At 49.6% G+C, this 10,403-nt stretch overlaps 1 protein-coding gene and 1 pseudogene across 1 annotated transcript in view; both read left to right on the top strand.

Annotated features, from left to right (window-relative positions):
• Positions 1-355: 355 nt before the first annotated feature.
• On the top strand, positions 356-3,794 carry LOC110297502 (annotated as a pseudogene).
• A 4,826-nt stretch (positions 3,795-8,620) lies between these two features.
• Positions 8,621-10,403, top strand: part of LOC110298254 (kallikrein 1-related peptidase b8) — a 4,387-nt gene continuing 2,604 nt past the window's right edge. The window contains exon 1 of the mRNA XM_021167389.1: positions 8,621-8,685. Within this exon, the coding sequence (XP_021023048.1) occupies positions 8,640-8,685 (46 nt within the window). The 5' untranslated portion in view covers positions 8,621-8,639. The remainder of the gene's footprint in view (positions 8,686-10,403) is intronic.

Here is a 10,403-nt window from a genome sequence, read left to right on the forward strand (position 1 = left end):
CCTTCCTTTCACACCCCTTCACCATCGCCCCTGACCTTGCCACCTGGCTTAGGTCACTGTAACATGAACAGCTCCAGGAGCAACAGGACCTGCCCCACCCAATCTCAGACCTGGGAAGGTATCCAAGGTGACCTAGGGCCTACAGGAGAGCAGGTGCAGCAGGGCCCTCCCCTCCCACAGCCAGGAGGGTGGGAGAAGGGAGTCCAACTCTGTCAGGAAGGGCAGGGCTTTGGCCAGCATCTGGCTGCCAACACGGCAAGGATGGGACTGTGGGGGAGAATGAGGGTTCTTAAAGTCTCCCCGAGGAGCCTCAACAGCTCCAAGCTCACCTCCTGCAGCTCCTGTACCTGTTACCATGTGGTTCCTGATCCTGATCCTAGCCCTGTCCCTAGGAGGGATTGGTGAGATGAGGGAATGGGAGGGGTCACAGCCCTGACTCTCCTGCTGCCTTTGTCCCTGGTCATCCCTTTCCCCTCTCCCCTCACCCAGCTACATCATGAGCACCACCTGCTCCTCCTTCTCTGCCCTGCACAGTGCCAGGTCCCTCACAGTCCTTGTTCCCAGGAAAGACCCATGTCCACTCCCACTTTCCAGAACTTTCTCCTCTTTCTTGGACACAGAACCATCTCTGGCCTTCTCCAGTCTTTGTAAGGAACCCAACCTCTTACCAACCTTAGTACCTCAGATGTCTCTTGAGTTCATTGTTTTTCCTAGAGCCTCATAGCCCAACCCCTGAGTCAGAGGCTTGCCTAATCCCACATTAGAGCTTTAGGCTGTCCAGCAGCTGCCAGCCTTCAGCTGTGTTCTCCACATCCTGACAACTGCTCCCCCATCTTCCCAAGATGCTCAGTTTCTACCAAAATTTCACTTTTCAAATTGGATTGTGAGGTCAGATGGGCCCACCCACTTATGGTGTGAGGGAAATGCCCATGTTCCTTCTTTCTAGGATTTTAGTTTAGTCTGGGTTTTGGAGAAGGGGTCAGGTGGTAGACACCAGACATGGACATCAAGAATCTTCATCAACCACTCACCACCCCAAGATGGGACTCTCACTGAATGGAGAGTTCCTGTTAGGCTAAGATGACTGTGCAGCAAGCCTCAGGGGAATCCTCCTACTGCCACCTCCCCAGCTCTGGGGTTACCATCACACAGCATCACACCTGACTTTTCCCCTGGGTTCTGGAAGGTTTAGTTCAGGTCATAATTCTTATACAGCCAGTCCTGTAGCAACCAAGCTATCTCCAGCCCAGCTCTTGGGAATAAGTTCTGAGTTAGTGTCTCATGATGTGGCCCAGGCTTGTCTTCAATCCATGGCAATCCCTCTGCCTCAGCCTGCTGTGTACTGAGGTTACAGAGAAGTGCAGCTATGCATGGCTTGCCAAGATTTCCTCTGTTTCCAAATGCTGCGCTTTGGCCCCCTCTTCCCTCTGATGCCTCCTGGCCTGAGCCACAGTCTCCTCAGTGTTTCTACCCTTCATCAGCTTCTGTCCCACTTGCCAGATCCCCACTGCACAGCTCTAGTTCCCACTCTGTGCAGGACACCCTAAAGACCCCAATGCCTTACCCTAGAACCTCGCATGAGCTGGGTCCTCCTTTCTGCCTCACAGTGGCCTGACTTGATCTAATTAAGTTTCCACTCCTGTCCAGAGGCCGCCTCCAAGAGAACCCTGAGCCTCTCCAATACCCAGATCATTTGCCCACCTCCACAAGAAGCAGAGCCTGTCTGTCATAGACCCCCAGAATTTCCTTCTCTCACTGCTTGTCCCATCTCAAACTCCTTTCTTAGGGAGCCCCACCCCTCTTAGATGTCATCTCCACCACAGGCCCTAACAGGAACCCAGGCCCTAGCCTTGACCCTGCTCCTTTTACCTGGAAATTCCTCAATCTCTTCATCCCAGCTGTCACTTCATGCCCAATCCAAGAAACCCCAAATCAACCCCAAGCTCCCTTTCCTGGATTCATTTATACAAATTTAGTTTCCTGAGACCTCACCCTTTCCAGAATTCCCAAAACCCAGCCAAGGCCCTGATTTCTTCTCAAGCCTTGGAGACACTAAATTCCAAATAAAAGGATTTCATTCTCACTGGACTAAAAATGAACTGAAATGCCCCCTCCCTCTCTATTTCCCTGCCATCCCTTAGCCCAAAACTATAAAGTGGCCTGACAATATACCCCATTCCTGATTTAAGAGTTCTTTCTATCCCAACAGTATAGATCTCCCTATACAGGACCAGACATATATGTGTCCCTTCCCGGATCCCCTAGCCATGTCGCCTCATCCCAGCCCTGCTTAAATGTCCCACAGCAGAATACCTCCCTATCTGTGTCAACTCTCCCCCTCTCTGTCTCTTTCTGCATGTGTATGTGTGGCTTTTTGTCTCTCTTTTTGTGTTTCTGTCTATTTCTATATGTGTGTGTATGTGTGTGTGTGTGTTTCTTTCTGTGTATGTTCCTGTCCCTGACTCTGCCCCTTCTCCATGGTTGCCTCCTCTCACTTGCTCCATCTACTTCCCTGCCTTCGCCACCCCCCCCCCGCCCCCAGCCAGTATGAGGTTGGCTGGGCAAAACCAAACTATTCAACAAAGAAGGAAATGTTCAGCACCAGTGTGTCAGCAATGCATGGCTTGCCAAGCCTCACCCTGATTTCAACATGAGCTTTGTAACAAAGCACATCCGACATCATGAGTATGACTTCAGCAATGACCTGAATGCTGGTCATTCAGAAATAGTAGCTGGTACTATTTCTCCTCTGTGACTTCGCTTAGGGGATGGTCCTGCGCATCCCTCACCACAACCCAATGTCCTCATAAGATCTAGACTCCCAAGAGCTGGATTCCCTCACCTATTGAACAGAGCTCCCTCTTAGAAAGCACATCCGACATCATGAGTATGACTTCAGCAATGATCCTGTTCTGCCTCAGCAAGCCTGCTGACATCACAAATGCTGTGAAGCCCATCGACCTGCCCACTGAGGAGCCCAAGCTGGGGAGTACATGTCTAGCCTCAGACTGGGGCACCATGACACCCTACCAGTGTGTGAGTCTGGTCCAAGAAACACAGCTGGGTGGGGGTGAGGGGCAGAGAGGACAGAGTTGGCCTCTGCTCACCACTCTCTTGCCTCCTGATCCACAGTCCAATATGTAAAAGATCTCCAGTGTGTGGTCATCAATCTCCTGCCTAATGAGGAGTGTGCCAAAACCAAGAGTGAATGTGACAGATGTCATGCTGTGTGCAAGAGAGATGGATGGACAAAAACAACAACAACAACAACAAAAACACTTGTAGGGTGAAATAGGCTCTCCTTGCAGTGAGGTGATAGTCTGAAAGAGGGAACTGAGGTTCTTGGTTCCCACTTCAAAATCCTAATTAGCCTGGTGCTTCCCATCCTCCCCTATGGAAAGCATGTGACCTGGGAGGGGAGGCTCCTATATTTGGTACTATTTCTCATCTTTGACTTGTCTTAGAAGACTTTCCTGTGCATCCCTCACCACAACCCAATGTCCTCGTAAGATCTGGGCTCCCAAGAGCTGGATTCCCTCACCTATTGAACAGAGCTGCCTCTTAGAGTCCCTGTATTCCTCCACTGGGAGTCAGTTCCAAGTTGTCTAGTAGAATCCAACTGCCAGGTCCTGTCTTACTGCTGTCCCTGTTCTTCTTTCAGGGTGACTCAGGAGGCCCACTGATCTGTGATGGTGTTCTCCACAGTATCACATCGTGGTGATTTAACCAATGCAGAGAACGCATTTACACCAAACTTATTAATTCACCTCCTGGATAAAAGACACTATGGCAAAAACAAAAACAAAAACAGAAACAGAAACAAAAACAAAAACAAAAACCATGAGTGTCCCCTGTTCTAAATAAAACACACCACACAGTAAAATGAGTTCAAGTTCTGATATTCTCTGGGCTTCTCTGGTGTGCAGGACCAAATCAAGGTTCACTCAGCTAAGGCCAGGACTTCTAAAGTAGATCAGCAAGAGACAGGAGTACATGTACTGTTGGCTAAAGGAATGGGGTTGACACAAATACAAACAAAAGCACAGACCAAGCCAGGGATGCCACATGAGTCTTCACTATCAAGAAAAATGTTCAGATCACAAAAGAAAAGGTTAGAGACATCAGAAAGGTCAACTCTAGCTAGGCCTGATCCTACACTGGAAGCAGAAGAGATGATAAACAGTCAGACACTGAGGATTTAGACTTCTGACCTAGTTTTATTGAGTTGGTCAGGGGTGTTATGTTAGTTAAGACTTGACTCCCTGGGGTAGAGTCTGTCCATAGAACAGCAGGGCCTGGCCCCAAGCCCAGGCTGCAGAGTGTCCACCTGGAGCCCCAGGAGAGGATGTCTCTGATATGGCTGGACCAAAGGATGAAGAGTGACTATGGAACATGGAGGAGCATCACTTATCTTGGGAAAAGGGCCACACTGATGCTGTTGCTCAGGACCACAAACCAGTGTCTGCTAAGAAGGACACAGCCACAGCTGAAAGTATTAGAGGACTTTCAGAGAAGGGTCCCTGGGAAGACTCAGGCAGCAAGAATTAGGTCCTAGCGCATGGAGCAAGGCTTGCCACCTGTGTCCCAAGGGTGCTACCTGCTCTCAGGAAAAGTATGGGACCTAAAGAGAGGTCTGATGGAAACTGAGCTAGAGGGACAGAGGTGGAGGCATCTGGCTGCAGGGACTCATCAGTGTCCTGAGAGGTTGAGGAATCCCTCTCTTGAGGAGCCCCATGGTAGTTCACAAAACTGTTCATAGCAACAGCTTCTGGGCAGGCTCCAAATTCCTGTCCAAAATGGTCTGCTGCTGCAACTGCAATGAGTGGTGTCTCGAGGCCCAATGGAAGTAGCTGAGCCTCTGCTCCATGGAAGGCATACTGTAGCTCCACATTTGCACTTGGTTGAGGAAGGACAAAGTTCCTGTGGCAAGGGATCCCGGTGGTACTCAACACAGAACCCCAACCCAAGGCCCAATTTGGCCCTGGAGGCTGACCCCCTTTTCTGGGCTCCACCCTAACCTGCCCAGGCACTGACCTTCCATCCAAGGTTCTGCCCTCACCAGCACAAAGTCTCAAGACCTGGTGCACCAGCACAAGTAGAAGGCCAGCTGGTAGGAAACCTGTGGCCTCGGGCACAGCCTATTGCAGTTGACCACAAAGAGAGTCAGGCTGAGGAGAAGCAGGAGCCCTGCACTGAGGTGAGGCCAGAGAAGGACAGAAGGCTAGACAGGGAACACCCCCCCCCAAAAAAAAAAAAGAGAGAGACAGAGAAAACCTCCCTGACCTGCCACAAATAGACACATGTGTACACACACACACACACAACAAATGGATACACACTCAGAGGTAAAAGGAAACTGTGAGACAAGGCCACCAGTCACAGATAGTTGGACATAAGCTTTTAATCCCAGCTACTTATGATGCTGAGGCAAGAGAATGCCATATTCAAAGCCAGCCTGAGCTACAGAGAAAGCCCAAGAAAGACACAGAGACACCCCTCTCCCTAGGAGCAGCAGAGCTGGAAATCTAGCCACACCTCTGGGTAGGAGGAGGCTCTGAGGTTGGGTGGAGGATCACCAGTCATCCCTGTCCTTGCCAACACTTTCTGATGCCAATGCTGAGGAAACTGAAGATGAAGTCTATCTTGTTCAGGCGACAGCAGACTGGTCGAAAGGAGAGGAACATGGTGGGCAGGAGGATGAGGCATAGTGCCAGGGCCAGAGATATGAAGCCCTTGCTCATATGAATGTAAACTGGGGAGGAGAGTCAGATAACTGCACTTACCACCACCACCCTTCTCTCTCTCCCTCAGTCGGTCTCTCACCCTCTAGCCCTCTCCTTTCTCTCACACCATGACGAGGTGAAACTAAGTACTCCAACAACGGGAAAGGAGTTCTACTTCAAGGCCTTCCTGAACTGTTTAGAGACATAGATCTTATCTCAAAATACAAGATAAAGGCAGTCCAGAGGTCCTGGTGTTGGGTCTTAGTTGGCAGAATGCTTGCCTAGCTGTGAGCATCCTGCATTTCACCCTGAGCACTGTGCTGAGCTGAGTCTGAGCTGAGTCTGGCAGCCTGTGCCTGGGATCCCTGAACATGGGAGGATGATCAGAAACACAAGGTTGTCTGCAGCTACACATTGAGCTGGAGGCCAGCCTGGGCTACATAGACCTGTCTCAAACAAGGCAGAGGAAGGAATGTACCTCAGCACCTGTCTAGAATCCATCCCACAAGGAGGGGCAGGGCATGGTTCAGAGGTAGAGCACCTGCCTAGAGTCCTCCAATGAGGTTCTTCTGGGGGTATGGCTGAGTGGTAAAACCCCTGGGAAGTGTGTGTGTAAGGCTCTGAGTTCTACCTTCATCAACACCCTCCCCAAACCCCCCCAAAAAGAAAAAAAAATCACATCCACTCACATGACCAAATCTCTACCTATGAATTGTAAAATAACTCTCCTGCCCCTCACAGAGTTAACCACCAACAATGATGCCCCCACTGTGAGCCCTAACCTACTCCCCCAAGAGACAAATGGGAGAGTGCCAATGGCCCACCCTCACAGTCACCTCTAGCACCCAATAGAAGGACGCCCCCACCAGTGATGTATAAACTGACCAGTGAATTGGCCCACTTTGGCACACTTATGCCCCCTGCAGTCAATGCAGAGGCAGATGAAGCCAGTGTAAAGACCGTGCACATAGGCTATCTCATCCATCCAATACACTCAACATGAACAAAGTTGCCAGGAAGATGGAGATGAGGGCCCAGAAATGTAGGACCAACTTCCCTTCCTACTCCCAGTAACAGAGCACGTCAGCTGGAGAGGGAGAAAGCTATGGGGAGCTAGATCATTTCTCCACTCTCTCTTGATGCATACAGAACTTCATCCTCTTCCTCCTTTCCTTTCCCCCCCTCTCATCTACAACCTGTTCCCTGTGGATGCTGTTTGCAGCTCATCTCTGTCACCACTACAACCCTTTCCATTCTCATGCACTGGACTCTTCCGGTTGCAGTACACCTATCTCAAACTCCAGCATCATAACATCTGCATGAAGACATACATAAAAGATCGGGTACATAAAAGAACTCACAAGTGCTTGAATGCGTGCTTCCTCACTCATCCTTTAGAGCAAAGAACAGTGTAGTTTTCAGAAAAACTTGGGCACAGAGGCCTAGGACTCACAGGAGAACTTGGTGGCTAGTTGATCACCAGCTCCTCACCGACCCTAGATAAGGGCTAGCCTGGCCTTCTTGGAGCTGACAGGGCACACATGCATGCACCCAGGTCAAATGTGCTAACTGCCATGAGAGCTGAAATAGTCTAGATGCACAACAAGAGGGGGTGGGTCTGAAACCTACAACAGTAAGTAGGTGTCAAAGGCTAGGTATTTCCCCTTCTCTGTACCAGAACCCATGCTGACTTCTTGATGTTTTAACGTTTGAGACAAAGTCTCCCTGTGTAGTTTCACTGGCCTGAGTACACTATGTGCACAGTCTAACCTGGACCTCACAAAGATCCACCAGTCCCTAATGCCCAAGTTCTGGGATCAAAGGTGTGCACCAAAATATGCAGCTGCCAAGCTGAACCCTTAATGAGGCTCCTGGAGGGAAGTGATATTTTCTGGATGCTGTTTCTTAAGAAAGGGTTCACATGGCCCAGGCTGGGCTAACCTCAAAATGTAGCTCAGGATCTAGGAAATGAAGAAGAGAAAGGTCATTGTTATCCCAACTCTATTCAGCATGGGTGAAACTCCCCTGGAATAACCTGAGATTTCATACTTTTGAGTAAAAGAGTGATCAGGCCATGGTGATCTGCACCATAACTTCTATTTGTTTATTTTATTTTATTTTATTTTATTTTATTTTATTTTATTTTATTTTATTTTATTTTATTTTATTTGGGTTGTTTTCAGAAAGCTCTATATATTACCCTGGCTGTCTTGAATGTCACTATGCAGACTAGGTTGGTCTACATCACAGAATACTAGAGCCTAAAATCACACAGATCCACCTGGCTCTGGCTTCAAAGTGCTGGTATTGAAGGTGTGAACCACTACACCCAGCTCCAAAACTTCTCACAGGAACAATAAAATCAGTGATCCAGAGTTCCAAGTCCGAAAAGGAAGCATTTTGGCATTCTCCAAGAAAGGATGTGTATCTGCAGGGAGCTTGCAGCCCTCTAGGCTATCACTTGTGAAAGAATCTGTTCTAACTGCAACTTTCTGGGATAATCTTGCACTTGAGGTACAGGACCTTCCTTAGAGGTGTGGGTTAGGCAACACTCGCTCCACTACCCTCCATTCACACTGATTCACCATTGCCACGGCCTTGACATCTGGCTCCGGTACCCGAAACACTAACAGTTCCAGAAACAGCAGGAATTGCCCTCCCAATCTCATCCTTGGGAAGGTATCCAGGGTGACCTAGGGCCTACTGGACAGCAGGTGCAACAGAGCCAATGCTTACCACAGCAGGGACGGGGACTGCAGGGAGTCCACCTCTGTCAGCAAGGGCAGGGCTTAGTCAGCATCTGGGTGGCAACAGGACAGGGGAGGGGCTGTGGGGAAAATGAGGGTTTTTAAAGTCTCTCCAAGGAACCTCAACAGCTCCAAGCTCACTGCCTGCAGCTCCTGGACACCTGTTACCATGTGGTTCCTGATCCTGTTCCTAGCCCTGTCCCTAGGAGGGATTGGTGAGATGAGGGAATGGGAGGGGTCACAGCCCTGACTCTCCTGCTGCCTTTGGCCCTGGCCATCCCTTTCCCCTCTCTTCTCTCCCCAGCGACATCATGAGCACCACCTGCTCCTCTCTGGCCCTGTACACTGCCAAGTCTCTCACAGTTCTTGCTCACAGGACAGGCCCCAGTCCACTCTCACTTTCCAGAACTTTCCCCTCTTTCTTAGATACCTGACCATCTCTGGCATTTTCCAGGCTTTCTAAGGATCCCAACCTCTTACCAAACTTAAGACCTCAGGTTTCACTACAGTTCATTGTTTTTCCTAGATCCTTATAGCTCAACCCCTGAGTCAGGACTTGCTTAAATCCCATACTAGAGCCTTAGGCTGTCCAGAAGCTTCCACCTGTCAGCTGTGTTCGCCACATGATGACAACTGCTCCCCCATCTTCCCAAGAAGCTCAGTTTCTACCAAAACTTCTTCTCACACTGGCTTGTCAGGTCAGATGGGTTCCCCCTCCCTTACTGGTGTGGAGAGTATGCCCATGTCACCTCTCGCTGGCTTTTTGGTTTAGTCTCATTTTTGGAGAAAGGGTCAGTTGGCAGACGCTAGACTTGGACAACAAGTATCTTCATCAATCACTCACAACATTGGCAGGGGCTCTCACTGAATGGAGACTTCTGTTTAGGCTAAGATGGCTGTCCAGCAAAACTCAAGGGAATCCTCCTGTTTCAACCTAACCAGCTCTGGGTTTACAGGCACACAGCATCACACCTGACTTTTTCCCTAGGACCTGGAGGGTTCAGCTCAGGTCTTAATGCTTGCATGGCTAATCCTGTAGCAAGCAAGCCATCTCCTGTCCAGGTCTTGGGAATAAGATCTGAGTTAGTGTCTCATGATGTAGCCTAGGCTTGTCTTCATCCATGGCAATCCCTCTGCCTCAGCCTGCTGTGTACTGAGGTTACAGAGAAGTGCAGCTATGCATGGCTTGCCAAGATTTCCTGTTTCCAAATGCTCTGCTTTGGCCTCCTCCTCCCTCACATGCCTCACTCCCTGAGCCGGAGGCTCCTGTCTCCTCTCAGTGGAGCCCCACTGCATAGCTCTAGTTCTTACTCTGTTTAGGAAACCCCAAAGACCCCAATGCCTTACATAGTACCTCACATCAGCTGGGTCCTCTCTCCCTCACAGTGGCCTGTGTTTCCTCTAACTATGTTTCCACTGTCTTGCGGCTGCCTCCAAAAGAACCCTGAGCCTCTCCAATACCCAGATCACTTGCCCACCTCCACAGGAACCAGAGCCTTTTCCTCACAGACCCCCAGAATTTCCTTCTCTCACTGCTTGTCCCATCTCAAACTCCTTTCTTATGGAGCCCCACCCCTCTTAGATGTCATCTCCACCACAGACCCTAACAGGAGCCCACGCCCTAACCTTGACCCTGCTCCTTTTACCTGGAAATTCCTCAATCTGTCCATCCCAGTTGCCACTTCATGTCCAAACCAAGAAACCCCAAATCAACCCCAAGCTCCCTTTCCTGGATTTATTTATTCATTCAAATCTAGTTTTCTGACACCTCACCTTCCAGAATTCCCAAAACCCAGCCAAGGCTGTGACTTCTTATAACTTGGAGACTCTAAATCCCATATCAGAGGATATCATTCTCATTGGACTAAGAATAAACTGGAATGTTCTCTCTCTCTCTCTCTCTCTCTCTCTCTCTCTCTCTCTCTCTCTCTCT

Source organism: Mus caroli, chromosome 7 (genome assembly GCF_900094665.2).
Source record: "Mus caroli chromosome 7, CAROLI_EIJ_v1.1, whole genome shotgun sequence".
Lineage (NCBI taxonomy): Eukaryota > Metazoa > Chordata > Mammalia > Rodentia > Muridae > Mus > Mus caroli.